This window comes from Podarcis cretensis (genome assembly GCF_951804945.1).
Source record: "Podarcis cretensis genome assembly, chromosome: 6".
NCBI lineage: Eukaryota > Metazoa > Chordata > Lepidosauria > Squamata > Lacertidae > Podarcis > Podarcis cretensis.
Window position 1 is genome coordinate 52,093,355 of NC_137175.1, and position 15,474 is coordinate 52,108,828.

General features: G+C 47.2%; 1 protein-coding gene across 4 annotated transcripts in view; it reads right to left on the minus strand.

Annotated features, from left to right (window-relative positions):
• The window catches only part of SLC6A9 (solute carrier family 6 member 9), a 54,680-nt gene that overhangs the window by 8,460 nt on the left and 30,746 nt on the right, over nucleotides 1-15,474 (minus strand). For all 4 annotated transcript variants that reach the window (XM_079980357.1, XM_079980356.1, XM_079980355.1 and 1 more), the window contains 3 exons: nucleotides 2,316-2,472; nucleotides 1,360-1,491; nucleotides 402-657 (listed from right to left, as the gene is read on the minus strand). In XM_079980357.1, the coding sequence (XP_079836483.1) occupies nucleotides 402-657; nucleotides 1,360-1,491; nucleotides 2,316-2,472 (545 nt within the window). The remainder of the gene's footprint in view (nucleotides 1-401; nucleotides 658-1,359; nucleotides 1,492-2,315; nucleotides 2,473-15,474) is intronic.

Below are 15,474 nucleotides of genomic sequence, written 5' to 3' on the forward strand. Positions count from 1 at the left end.
AATTATCCAGATGTGCTTGCCTCTGGCTGCAAATCCTTAGACACTCTCCCATCATTTATGACAAACAAGAGGTTTCCCCACATTCATTCTGATGACCCATGAAACTTTCAGGACAGCTGCATTCAAAACTTCTGTGCTTTGTCCCTATTTGGGGAAACATCTCTCCAATATGCAGCCTCCCTTAGAGACACCCAGTGATCCCAGGTCTGGAGGGTTTTGGTAACATCCTTAACAATTTAGGGAAGGTAAAAATAAGGCCATGATCTCCATCTGGCATATTTGAACTAAGATGTGTCCATGGTGGTCAGCTTGTCCTCTTGTGAGGCAGGCCCTCAGTTCCCGACTGACAAGCTGGTTCCCTCTTCATCCCACACCCATTTGCCCCCCTCCATCATCATCACCTCCAGTATTCCTCACTGGGGCTCGTGCGCTTGGCCGTCTGGTTAAAGAGTTGTGTGAAGTTGAGCGATGACCCAGCTGAGCCATTGGTAACATCCAACACACCAGCGCAATCAGGTGTGTTCCAGTAGTTGCCGCAGTACGTCCAGGGTAGCACCCGTGTCATTGATGAGAAGAAATAATAGAAGGCGATGCAGATCACAACATTGTAGTAGATTCCAATGTAGCTGGATACAACCATCATACCATACCCAACACCTGGAGGGAAAGGAAAGCGTGAGCACAAGTTGCAAGGGGGAGAGCTCTAAGGCATATAGGGATGGGAGTTTGCAGCCAAATAAAGTAATGGCCTGTGCAAGTATGGACACACATACACTGAGGCTGTGGATATAAGGCACAGGCAGACAAACTGCAGCACAATTTGGGCCTGGTTATGCAATTTGTTGATTTATTATTTAACGTACCAAGATCTCAGCTTTCTGCCTAGTCAGCACTCAGGCCTGCATGCCTGCCCACCTCTTTCACACATTATGCTGCTGCCTGCCCTCCCTGGTTCACTAACAGCAAAGGCACAACTGCAACAAGGAACGTGGGATGCAGGTGGAGGGAGCACACTGGCTGCATAGATGCTGCATCATGCCCTGCATGGTCTCCTGCACTTACAACAGGTGAGACTAAGCATGATGAAAAGGAAGTGGTATTACATGTGCAGTATTATACGTTCTAAATTTTGCTTTTGAACTAATCCTGCCCAGAGATGCCAAAGGTCCACTGCCCCAAAATACTGGTTATCTGTCTTAAATTGATTTTGCTCCTAGCAACTCCAGTTGAAATGCAAATACTGTACGGATGTGTGCACAAGTCTCTACCCACACGTGGGGAGCAAAGGATGCAGACTGCAAATGTGTTTGTAGCACAATAACCGTACAGAATGTATGCACTGAATGTGCTGCCTCTCACCTTTGAACATGGGGCTAATCCTCCAGACACCAAGGCAGCCCTGGCTAGCAAACTGTCCAAACGAGAGCTCCATGAAGAAGAGGGGGATCCCGCAGAACACCAACATGATGAAGTAGGGGAACATGAAAGCACCTGGAGACAGAAGAGGAAATGAGCACCAGAGAGGAACCATAGCTCAGGGGTAAAGCACATGCTTTGTAGGCAAAAAGGTCCATCTCCAGCATCTCAAGATGAAAAAGCTCAAGATGGGATGTAATATTCATTTGTTGTACTTACATCCCACTTTCCCCTCGTTTAACTCCTCCCCCCGGTGAGGTAGGTTAGGCTCAGAGGCAGTGATTGGCCTAAGGTCACTCAGGGAGCTTCATGGTCAAGTAGTGATTTGAGCCCTGGTTTCCCCCATGTCCTAGTCTGAGGCTCTGAACCACTATATCACATCGAGGAAAAACCTCTTCTACCTGGCACACTGGGCTAGATGGACAAATAGTCTTAGTAGATGGCAATTTCCTGTGCTTCAAGCCAGTGGAAAAGGAGCTTCAAAACCCTTAAGAAATGCAGAGATTTCCCCCAAGTGTCATATTCTGGGTGGGGAGAAAGCTGCCCAGAGTGTGGCATGGAATCCCAGTCCTCTCCTGCAGGAGGAGCCCTATACTCACCAGATAGTTGTGTATGAAGCTCCTAGGATACACCTTCGTCTGTGGGGACAAAGTTGCATCCCGGAACTAGTAGGACACAGCACTGCAATTCCCACCACACACAAACACACACACCAGTGCTATGCCAGAGCACTGGGTTTAGTACCAGCTGGGGGCAGGGAATCACTCCTACCCTGCTATTTGCAACACTGCACATGCTCTAGCCCCAGACAGTGTCAGGGCCAGGACTGTCAGCAAATGCAATGCAAGTGGGTCCTATCTCTCTTGTGCTGCATGCACCCTTCCCCGGCCAATACTCACCTCCTCCATTGCGATAGCAGAGGTAAGGGAAGCGCCATACATTGCCAAGCCCAACAGCGTAGCCAACGCTCGTGAGAACAAACTCGATCTGGTTGCCCCAGTTGCCACGCTTGAGGTTCTCGTCTCGCTTAGCTGTCTCGCCAGGCACAGCACCATTCTGCCAGAAGAGGACAGTCAGTTATTGCAGGTAGGGGAATGGCAAGAGGGTGGGCAGAAGTAAGTTATCCTATTCCTTCCTTCTGGGTCTCCCCTACTGTCAATCCTGTAAGGTCTTCCCACAAAAAGAGGGGCTTTAGAAGGGGCAACAAGCAGATAACAAAACAAGTCATATGGATGGGGACACACACACACAAACACACACCCTTCTGCAACTTTGGATGCTTGCGCTGCTGGTGGTTTAAAGTCACTCCCCTTCCCCAACTGGAGGCAAAGCAGGCAGGGGGCGGAGAGTTTGATTATGCTAAGGGGGCTGCTACCCCCTGCCTGCCCAGATGAATAGTCCTGGGTCAGGCTGTAGGGAAGCTGGCAGCTGCAGCCCATACAAAGCAGGCATAAGAGGAGTCAGCACAAAGGAGCCTCTGTGCCTGCTCCCTCTGCCTGCCTACTGATGGAGCACAAGAGGCCACAGGAAAGGCAAGCAGATCCCTTTACTCACTGGCAGGGAAGCTAAGCCCATCAGGGCATCAGAAAAGCCCTGCTGGACCACACCAAGCCCCACCTAACCCAGCATACTGCTTCCATCAGTGGCCAGAACAATTGCTTTGGGAAGCCCACAAGCCAGGAGGGGGGCTTCATGAAGATACCTGTTGTTTTGTCCCTGGCACCTGATATTTACAGATTTATCTGAATCATTTATGTCATTAATTCATGTGGAGGTTTCATTTAAGCCAAAGGTTTTCAACCTTCTTGAGTCCATGGCTCCCTTGACCAACTACGTTCTTTCTGTGGCACCCCTGTGGGGCTCAGGAGCCCAGTTATGTCACCCCTTGCTTGCAGAGCTGGCAGCCTCACACACTTTTTCGAACACCCCCCCCCCCTTTGTGGAGTGTTCCCTCAGCCTCCTCTCCGCTCCCCTCTCTTTGGGAGTCCTCTAGGCAGCACCTTAAACTGGGAGGCAGCAGTGGCTGCAGCAGGAGCTGCTGGGCCTACATGGCAGATAGGCTCCCCTTCAGCACAGGGCACTCGGATCCCAGGCAAGCCTTGGAAACAGCAAGAACAAGAAAGGCCAGCGCAGTACCTGCCTGCCTGCCCGGCCTCCCAATTGTCTGTCCATTCCCAACAGCAAGGGCTGGCGGGCTGACTGGCTGGCTGGGCTCCCTCATCCACTTGCTTGCTTACTCCGAGGCTGCCTCAGCTCCTGGCAAACAACACCTCCTGGCCAGCCCCACAGGCACCAGTTGCCTGGGGAGCTTGTAGCCAGGGCTTCAACAAACAGCTATGCAAGCCTTTGGGAGGTAGATGTGAAAGGGCATCAGAGGAGGGAGGGAAGGAAAGAGGGACAGAGCCCAGTGTTGCCCGCAGCACCCCTGAGCATCATTCAAGACACCCCAGGGTGCCACAGCACACTGGTTAGAAACCACTGATTTAAGCCATTGCATCCTGTAATTATTTATTGCCCTTTACAAAGCCCTATAAGCCAGTGACCATTACTGTATCCTGTGACAGGGAATGCCCAATGTTAACTATGTTTCGTGTGAAGAAGGAACAGAAATATACTCGTGCTTGTTCCTGGCAATCTCAGGAGGAAAACTGGATCCTCTCTTTGGCTCTTGGTAGCTAATTCAGAATATGCCCATTGAGCATACAGTCTATGGATGTTTACATGGCATCACTAAATTGCCCTTTTATAGATGTTAAGTCCCTTTCATACTCACAATAAAAGTGGGGAAATTACTATATCTGACCTGTCAGCCCATAAGTGAGAGCTGTTCTATTAAGAACATATAATGGTACACGGACTACAGGCAACTCCCCGTTTGCATGAGGATTGAGTTCCGGGTCACTGTGCATGTCAGCGGTCACATGTAAGCCTGTTCCACCCCCATCCCCATCTGGGGCCAAAAACAACATATGCACCAGCAAATTTGGGTTGCACAGTTATAACTTGTGTGACAAGCCAGCTTCTTCCCTGTAAGACTGGAAACTGGTGGGAAGAATGCACTAGAGAGTGGAGAGGGTGGGGAGAGAAACACTTGCTTTGACGCAATGTCATCTAATCTCCCCAAAAACAATTCCGAACCAATGGTCATTAAATAGCCAATGTTATCTCCCTTCAAACAAATCAGGGCGAATGCTTAGTAAACAGGTCATCTGGAAGGAAGTGCCCACGGTGTGTCTATCTGTGACAAAGGCTGGTTATTGGCTGTAGTAAAAGGATATCACCAGGAGAGGGAGCCTCAGTCCTCCTTAATCATACCGAGTCCTTTAAGGTCTGTCAGAGAAAATAAATGATACTAAAAAATCTTGGCCCATCACCTTAGAGTTCCCCTTCCGAATGTGTCCAATGCTAGCCCAAGCCTTAGACATGCCCCCAATTTCTCTATCCCCTAAGGGGCAGGGGGAAGAACAGAGGCTACTTGCGTTGACAGAGCCAAGGTCTGAGCTACCTTTGGAACAGTACGACTTCCAAGTGGCTGGAAGCACTCAGCCCCACACAGAAGAAGCCCAAGCACCACACAGGACAGGATGCTGTCATCAAGCGTAGCCGCTTTCCGCAGGACAAAAAGGGAGCTTTTGTGCATCTAGCTCCATCCTGGCACCACCAGTTCCCTGTACTGCCCAAGGATAACAATGACAGCCTTCAGATCAAAGGAACGGGAGATGTGCTGTGTCAACAACAAAGCCTGGCTTCTCTTCCCTTAGAGCGGATGGGGCACATCTGGCCATGCTCTGGAACAATATTTCTCTGGCGGCTACTGCCTGTACCTTGCCCCTTCCTCCTACTGAGAGATGGGACATCACCTGAAGATGCTTCTAGGTTCAGTTCTCCTGCATGAGACTTAAGTGATCGTTAGTTCGCTTGCCTACGTACTTGAGGGGTAAATCAGAATTTGAAGTAAGTTGGGTCAGCAATTTGCAAAGACTCTCCTCTGTCAACTGCCACTTGTAAAATTATTAACATCTTATTAAGAAAATTTCAGTTATAGAGAAAATAAAGTGATAAAAGAGAAGGGAGAGAGAGAAGAACAAATAAAAAAGCAAAAAATTAAAACATAAGAAAAGACATAGGATACACTAAATATAATCAGCTATACTACCATACATTATTATATAGATATATCAGTACTATTATTGTCCAAATACATATATGATTATTGATAATCTACTATATTCTGTATAATCTCATTCCAAATGCCAATATATTTCACCTATTATCCACAAGCAATTAAATAAACCATGACAGAGCTGTTTCTTTCAAGTTGAAGGCGTGATCTGTCAATAAGCGAAGATTGGGAGCAAGGCGATGCAGCTGGCGCATCCTAGAATCCCTTGGTTATACAGATGGATGATCAGCCCTGTGCTAGCAGCTTTTGCATTTTGACTGTTTAAAGCAGGGGCAAGAAAACTTGTGGCCTCCAGACACTGCAGGGCCGAAATTCCCACCATCCTCAACCAGGGATGCTGCGGTTTGTAGTTCAGCCACAGGTTTTCCCAACCCTGGGTTTAAACCTCCCCAACCCAATGCTGCTGCTTCTCATGAGGGTCTAAAGCATTTCCTTTTATCTTCTGAGAAACTCACATTGGCTCCTGTGGTTTGCACCTCACACCCAGCTAGTGATCCCTCCAGTTGCTGGTGTGTTAGGAAGAGGGTGCTGCACTTGAGTGCTTATGAGGGAGGAAGGGAGAAAAGAGGGTATTGTAAAAAAAAAGTGGGTGTCCTAGGAAAGGAGCACTTGGCCTCTGTGGGCCCTCCTGTTCATGGCTGGGGATCCAGCAGCAGCCTGCCCCTGCCCCATGTTCCAGGATGCTTTGCTGGGGAGGATGTTGCTCCCTGAGCCCCACTACTTCTCAGGAGCTCTGAGATGAACAGGCTGCCAGCAGGAGTCTTTTGCAGGAACCTCTCCTGTGGATGCACCTCCTTTGCTCTCCCCCTGGTGCACGCAGCACACTCCACGTAGGCGCACGTGGCTGCCCGCTGATCGCAAACAATTGCTGTGAGCACTCAGCAAATGGAAGCCGTCGTTTCAGCTTTGCCTCCTGCCACTGGGATGGGAGGGGGCTGGCAGCCGGCGAGTTGTGCACCTAACCGTGTCATTCAATTAGAGCCAGCAGCCGCTCTGGCACAGAGCTGCGAAGGAGCCATCTGCTGCGCTAACTGGGGGGACTGGCAGGGTACGGGAGAGCCACGCCTGCTAGAAGTGACCTCTGCTGTGAGCCCTGGCCATGGAAGCCGGAGTGGGGATTGTGGCATCATGGGGACTCAGCGGCAACCTAAAGGATCACCTCCAAGGATCTCCATGTTCTGGAAGGGACAGGGAGACCCTGCACACAACCTGTCTCCTGGGAGCTGTAGTTGGTTAAGGGTACTGTGAAGTGTAGCTCTATGAGGGGCAAACTACACTTCCCATTATCCTTAGGGGGGGTGTTTTAAAAGTATGGTATGTACACAGCCAAAGGTATACATTTGCCAGTGGCAAGCAGGGAGTAATACCACATCCTAATATCCTTATTCCAGTCTTTCTCTGTATTCTTCACATCCACCCCTGACACGAGGGAGGCTTGAAGTCATTTCCCCATGATAAGTGGAGTCTTGGAGGGGCAAATGCAAAGAGGGAAAATCAGCAACACTTTGCACACACAGAATGCATCCCAACCATAGTTGCAAGACAAGGGAGTCAGGCCAAGAGACAATCCTGCATCATGGCAACGTTTGACCCAGCAGTTCCAAGGGCTGCTCTTATGGGGGATGTTTGTGTTTTAGGGGCAGAGAATCTGGCACTTTTGAAGAGCTGTGGCACAATATGACCTTTAACAGATGTTGCCTCTCCTCCATCAATTCTGAAATGAGAAACAGAATATGAACAGAGCCCCAGAGTGTTCCAAGACTAGCAGTGAGATACATGTATTTATGCATATTTGTCCCAAGGTTTCTCTGCATGCTTGTTTTACAGAAAAGTATGTGTGTAACTGTTACATACCTGCACATATACATGTGTATACATGCATCTAGGTAAAGGTAAAGGTACCCCTGCCCGTACGGGCCAGTCTTGACAGACTCTGGGGTTGTGCGCCCATCTCACTTAAGAGGCCAGGGGCCAGCGCTGTCCGGAGACACTTCCGGGTCACGTGGCCAGCGTGACATCGCTGCTCTGGCCAGAGCCAGAGCTGCACACGGAAACGCCGTTTACCTTCCCGCTGGTAAGCGGTCCCTATTTATCTACTTGCACCTGGAGGTGCTTTCGAACTGCTAGGTTGGCAGGCGCTGGGACCGAGCAGCGGGAGCGCACCCCGCCGCAGGGATTCGAACCGCCGACCTTTCAATCGGCAAGTCCTAGGCGCTGAGGCTTTAACCCACAGCGCCACCTGCGTCCCGTCATACATGCATCTAGCTATGTGCAAATAACCTGGCAGGGTTTGCTTACAGAGGGATAAGGTTGATGGCCTGAGCATTGCCAGCAACTTTCCCTTGGTGCCTTTTGGCTGAAGGCTAAACCAGCCCTGCCACATGGGGTCTTTAATATGGGTGGCTACTCTTAACCAAACAGCCTTCTCCCTCCAGATACAGTCAAGCTGTTACTGCATAAATGCAGCTTCTGGAGGGGCAGTTCTGTTAATCTGTTGCAGCAAAACCAACAAAGTGCCTTGTGGCATCTTAAAGACTGAACCAATTTATTACGACACTAAGTATTATCCTCATTTGGTACTGTAAATACACCACACACTCACACTGTGCATAGCAAGAAGAAGAAAAAGGACAATCAGTGGAGCGGAATGGCAATAAAATGCAAAAAGTACATGCAAAGACTGATTTGAACTTAAATGGGGATGGGAAGAGCAGAAGCATTCTTAACAGCAGTAACTAGTAAAAATACAACCATCCTAGCATAATTAGGAAACTGTACTGGGACAGGAACCACTGTGTCTATTTATGCTGAAACGGATACAAGAAAACTTCTTAATAAGTTCTGATTCAGTCCTTTCAGCTGCTGACATCTCTCTTTAACATTTCCATGTTGAAGAGAAGCAGCTTCCAGGTCAGCATTGGAGTGTGTCGGAAGAATTAAATGTTCGCTCAGTGGATTCTGATAAAAAGGCAGGTATCTCACCATATCAGACCTGGGCTAGCAGCTCCAGTCCACTTGGATGATGGCGTATGTGTAATTTTATATCAAAGAGTCCCTACAAAGACAATCTGAGGAACTTGGAGTAGTAACAGGTTATTCCACTCCTGGCTTTAGTGGCAAGTTTCCTATTAAGGTTCTGGGTCTGTACCCACCTGAAGGAAGCTTCTTTCTTTGGCTTTGTAAGATGTGTGACACAATGGACAGCAGAGGCTCCTCAGTGCTTTTCCACTTAGACCAATAGGCCTTTCACCAGGGCACAGCAGGGAATCTGGGGCAGAGAGAGGAAGTGCTAGCACCCCCTCCCTTTCTCTCACCCGCGGAAGCAGGGAGTCCAGATGCTGTAAATCAAGCAACGAGTGCGTTCCCAGCTCCCCTCCCGCTCTGCCCCCCATTCCTTCTGCATTGATCGAGTCCTTGCCGGGCGCTTGCGGCCATTCATGTTCCCTGAGCATGGGCTTGGGACGAGATGTTCAGGCGGCAGCCACATGTGACCGCGTGGCACGTTCGCTGGCACAGTTAATGGGGTTGCCAGCCTGGCTACACAGCACTTTGCAAGGAATTGGATACACAGCCTGGTAGCCTTCCCCATAAGGAGTCATAACGGTGCGGTAGCTGTGTCAGGCTGCTGCAGCAAAAACAGCAAGAATATTGCGGCATCTCAAAGACCTGTGGAATAGAGTCCACTTTATCAGATGCATGAAGCATTATCCTGCATTTGCTGTGGTGGTGGGGGTCTCTCTCTGAGTGCATGTATGTATATCAGCCGTGTCTGCATGCCACAATAATGCTGTTGGAAGCGGAGTTCTGATTTGTTACCATGAAATAAACCAAAAATGTAAAGCCAAGAACAAAAGTTGACTGCTGTTCACAAATTCCCAGAAATAAATATCCCATGAATACGTTTGTGGTTTTTTTTACACTAAATCTTTGTCAAATCGCTGTACAAATCGGTGTATATAGCCAACACACAAATCCTCTCACTAATAATTAGTAAACTAATTAACAGTGTGGTAAGATGAGCTACTGTTGCTCAATTCTGGCACAGGTGAGAGAACTGAACTTTTCATAAATTACAGTTCAGCAGTTTCACGCTGGAAGTCTCCCTCTGAAGTTCCTTTGCTCAAGAAGGTCAGTAACAGTGATCTGGGTGGTTGAAGTGTTCTTCCCCCCCCCCCCCCGGGTGGTTTCTGAATAGGGTGGCAGTTTATGATGTTCTAGTACTGTAACATGAAGCTCCAGGGTATCACACAACACAACTGCCTCTATCCTTTATATTCTACTTGTGCCAGCTTGACATTAAAGAATGACTCTACACCATTAGGCTGTGAAGAAAAATGGTCATAGTTCGTCCTACCAGTTCAGCTGCCCTAGCTGGTACACAGTTTTCCATGGCCAAAGAAGCAACATCTCAAGAGTAAGGGCAGCACGATAGTTGGCTGCAGGTCAGATCCTCCATGGCTGACTTCTTAAAGCATGCTGCTCACTCTGAGTAGCCTAATCCAACTTGAATTGCAAAGCGAGCACTAATGAGGCTTCTGTTCTGCTTAATTAATGGGAGCTCAGTTCACTCTGGCCACGTGGTGGTCTATTGGGCAGAGAACTCCCAACAGGAGCTCAAAGAGAAGGCTGGAGTGAAACTCATGGAAGTAGCCCATTGACTTGGGCAACTCCCAGCATACACTGCTGCTTCTTAGCATGTTAGGATCAAGCCACTCTTTGGGAACTTTGGACTAGTTCATTTCACCTCCCTGAGGAGGAAATGTAGGGAATCGGTCCTCCACTGCTTCTGTTACTACTTCTTAGGGGGAGGTGAGTACCGAGGCTAATCCTCCGTTACCATTGCCTTTCCTTCAGCCACTGGAAGAAACTACCAACCCTGCCATTTTGGGGCAGGCAAGACAAGCAGTGGCTATAGCAGGGCAGGAATGGGCCACACATTCCCTTATTAGAGGAAGACATGTGAATTAGTTCCCACAGTGGGTCAGAAATTAAATCAGTTGACTTTTCATGAAGGAAAACTGTCTTGGCAAGAAAACAGGTATTTGGCGGGTCTGGCCAAATCATGTATTGGTGGCAGCAATTTTACCTGTCGCACACAGACAGAATGTTTCACTGTTTGGGAAGATTTATAATGATATCCTCCCAGAACAAGGGCTGATTTAAATCAGTGCTTTAAACAGAGTTTCCAGCTTTCTAATTCATGTATTTACTCAGCAAGTGTATATACTAAACAGATGAAAGTCAATGAAATTCTATATATTTTATACAAAATTTTGCCTCAGCTTTATACTACTACCTAGGAGCATATATGGTCATGCAGCTTTCAATGGTGAAGTTAATTACTCTGTTTGGCATTCTTTCTATACATATGTGTAAAGTCACTTACTTGAATACTTTTATACAGAACTTTCCAGAAACAAGGGCTGGTAGTTACTGTATAGAAGAGCACTGTTTCTCCATGGTTATTTTAATTTGTTTTTTAACATTATTTTGTTTTTTCCCCATTTTGCCAGCAGGACTCCCCTGTAACAGGCTCTCATCACATTGCCAGGGCATGCAGCAATACAGCCTGCTCACGCATTCCCATCCAAGGCCTGCCAAGCCTCCTCAGGAAGCATCCAGCAGCTCATTCATCCTCCAGACCCAAGGGCAAAAGAACCTCCTGGGGGGGGGGTGGCAGAATAGGAGAAGAACCATGTATGGGACCCTGGGGAAGAATGGGGGCAAAGTTCCACACACCTTTCTATACTTGTGGAAGAGGATTCCATTTGGATCAGACATAAGGAAGTGATCCGTAAATTAAAAAATAGCAGCAACAACAACAACAACCCTGGTCCAACAAACCAAAGAATAAGCTATGAGAACACAGACTCCTGCCTCTTCCCTTTTCTCTTCCTTAATTCAACATTTCCTGAAAGAGTTTCCAACAATATATTAACCAGGAAATGATCATTTGAGTGATCCCTGTCAAGCAGGATAACAAACCATGGACTGCTATCCTGGTTTGTAGGGATCATTCAAACCACAGTTTCTTAGTTTGGACATCATGGTTCGGATGCCACCAGTTTAATAACTTAAGTAGTACTGAATTAAAGTCCATGTGGGATAAAAATGAAAAGTCTAAAACAAGCTGGTAGGCAGACACACACACTTTCATTATCAGTTTATGATTCCAAGCTTCTGTTCTGACTTGGTACTTGGCAGTTCTAGAGTGGCATCTGTCTTAGCCTATTGCAGCAACAACAAAAGGGTCTTGTGGCATCTTAAAGGACAACAAATTAATAAAGAGACGTTTGTGGACTACAGTTGATTTCATCAAGTACATAAAGTTGCAGGTATATCTTCACATGGTTATTTGGGGGGGAGGGTTTTGATGCCAGAGGTAGTAATAAATTGTGTAATTAACAGTGGTAATTTACAAAACAGTTGTTGCTGATAACACAGAAACCCTGACATTTGTAAGCTAGGTTGCATGCAGAGTGCGATAAACAAATAAGCAACGTCCCAAATTTCCAATTCAGTCAACAAATTATAGCACTGAACCTCTTGATGAATTCAGTGGTTTTACACTGCAATTTCTCTTTAAAGATCTGTGATGTCCTTGGTTTCAGCATGCATGCACAGGGGCCTCCTGTACTGACATGGTGCAGCTATTTCATCACACTACATTGGTACAAGATGCCTCTGTGCAGGTATAAATGTATCACCTTACGTGCCAGACAATCATGATGAAAGCTACCAAGTTCTTGGTCTGCTGTGGAAGCACAGGTTTCTACCAAATTCTACCTCAGGCAGAATTGTGAGCCCTCCTTAAATGCTGTTTGTTAAGTCTGGATTTCCTGCCCATACATAGGCAGTGCACCAGGAGTGGGTGCAAACAGTCACCATTCTCCAGACATTTAGCTTGCCTCTCTCCCATTACTGAAATGTTGTGGTTACTTGAGGGGGGAAATGCATTTTTAAATGTTCACCTCCCCAGGAAGGCTCTTTATCCCTGGTGTGCTCCTGAATATAGATTATTCCTGGTGCTGCCACTATCCCCATATGAGTGCGGTACTATACCTTTCCTCACTATTTGTGACTATTGCGGAAATACCAATGCCTCAATGGACAAAAGCAAATGCTGCAAATGTTTTCATATTCAGCCGGAGCCATGTTGGAACTGATCCTGAGCAATAGTTTGAGGTGGCAAAACTAGGGGAGCCATTTACCCTGAATCCCCATGGATGCCATTAACCTGCTTCTCTCTCTTCTTGCTCTAACAAAGCACAAAAGGGGAAAGTACCACAAACTTCACTTTTTACTTACAATGCTGGTGAATTCAAGAAAAAGTGTGTGTGCATCTATATTCACATACATGCATGATTTTGCATCCTCCTACCTGCACCCATCAAGTCAGGACTCATTCACACTTCCACATGCCCTGCTGCTTGCCCTCGGGGAAACCCAATCTTTACTGCTGAATTGGAGCAAACATCAGTTGGGTTTTTGTCCAGATTGACATTTGCTCTGATTTAGCACTGAACAGCAGGCTTTCAGGGAGTTGTGGGGCATAGGCAAAACCACTCAGACCCATGTTTTCCAGGCATGGGACAAGCGGAAGTGCGGAAGTGTAGACGAGCCCTCAGTTGCATAGCAAATGTGGTACAAATACATACTGAATTTGACTCAAGTGATGACACAGATCAGAGAGTCACCCATGGTTTCTCCTAGAGACACAGCAGGATTTCATAGGCATGAGAAGGGGAAGGAAGTTCTTATACCACCTCATGCTCATCCATCAGGACTCCCTGGCAAGAGCTACCTTTCTTATGCTAATTCACCTGTTGGCTCAACTGGTGGGCCTCATGGCTGAGCTTGTAAGGCCACTGGGCTGCTTCCAGAAGGAGGCTTCAATCAGGCAACAGGATTTATGCTAGAGAAGCTCCTGTCAGCTGCACAGCCCCTTCCGGCAAGTGGTTCCCAAGGGACATGCTGCCCTTGCGGTGATGAAGGAAGAGAAGCAGGTCTGGGCTAGAAGCCAGGTGGCAAGGAAGGCTTAGCTAGGAGCCAAGGGAAATCCCTCTTTTGATCCCAGCTCACTCATTGCTTGAGTCAACTGGAGCCTCACCTGACCCCCACTCATTACCCCACAAAGCCTCCAACTCTGGGGCAGTGCAGGCAAGAAGACAACTAGCTGCTCAGCTTATATCAACAACAAGAAGCCTAGAGCATGCTGGAGTCAAACTGTTCATAACATGATGCCCTCAGTACCAAAGGGAACAGGGAAGATCATTTTGGAGTGCCAGTGGGTAGAGACTGGGTACAGAATGTTCATCCTAGGATAGGAGCTGTACAACGTGTGTGTTTCTAAATATTCTAGTGGAAGTCAGGAGGAAAAGAGAAAGCAGCAGATATTACCAGAAAAGCTTTCCCCAATTCCCCCAGCCTTGCTGGTCAAAGGGCTCCCATGATCACCTTCACATACTGCACCTTTATTGCACTGAATCAGTGTTGTACTCAATATACAATGGGTCAGAGGGGAGATGACCTTTCTTAATTTATTGAGGGTTCTATGCTTCAGTCTGAAGCCCAAACATTTTAGTAAAAGTCACATGGGACACCCAGCAGAGGTGCTGCTACCCAGGTGTGTTCTGAAGGCACAGGAGGTCACCACTTGGCTGATGCTAAACAGGTTTGTGGCTGGATTGCCTGAGAACTACATGCATGCCTCCTTGGATCCCATGATAGAAGAAAGGAGGGATATAAGTGTAATAAAATAAAATAACATAATAGATGCTATTCACACAATATGTGAAAGTATATTTAATTGGAGGGAGATGCCTGAATCAGGAGATGTTGAAAGAGTGGATTATTATGCCAGTGAGAAGTTAACATTAAGAATAGTGAATCCAAGCATCAAATTAAATATTATTCAGTGTTTGATAGACAGGGCTTATCTTTTCTTTTCTTTGCCTTCTTTTGCTACAACCTTTAGACTGCATTCACTATCATTCTATAGATTTTCTCTTTCTCCAACACATATCAAGTATGAGCACGGGGGGGGGGGGGGCTTCTCATTTCATTTGCCCCCAAACTTGAATCCTTTTGGCGTAGGAAGCAGCACTTCCAAAATGGTGCTAGGCAATAAATTGCGGGGATGGAAGAGACAAGCTGCTTTCCTAGGTGGGATGTTTTCTCCGCCTCATCCTTCTCTGGAATTGCAATAGGGTGGTGGCACTTTGGAAAAAAGATTACATAGATCAATCAGCCTTCCTCAGCCTGCTACCCTCCAGATGTGTGGGACTATAACTCCCATAAGCCTCAGCTAGAATGGCCCGTGGTCAGGAGAGTGGGCATTATTGTCTACTAACATCCAGACGGCCACAGATTGGGGAAGGTTGTCCTAGATGGATGACTAAAAAACAAACTTGCTTGCCATGTGCATCCTTGGTGCCATCTTGCAGGCACTTTCCCACCTGCCAGTTCAGGGGCTAGAGCTCTTAAAGTTAGGGTCCAGGGGCAGCATATTTTGGAGCAAATCTGCCACCCCTAAATTGCTCTTCAAATTCATTCCCTGTGATGGGGCTTTCAGCTTGCCTCAAGATTGATTCTTGTCACTCTGGTGCTTCTCTGTAAGCTCACCTCAGCACTATTCTATATATTTCCTCCATAAATTATTTGCTTATATTACCACCCTCTTAATTCAAAATACCGTATGGTTTAATGGATGTTGAACTAAAGGGAGCCTGTTGAATGGACAGAGGCAGCAAATCAAAGGCTTGTGTCAAAAGTAGCACTGTCCAGCATGCCAAGAATAGCCAAAACAGGTAGAAAAGAATAAGGAACTGAGGTTGTGCATCCAAAAATAAGACTTATGCCACCACAAGTTCTAT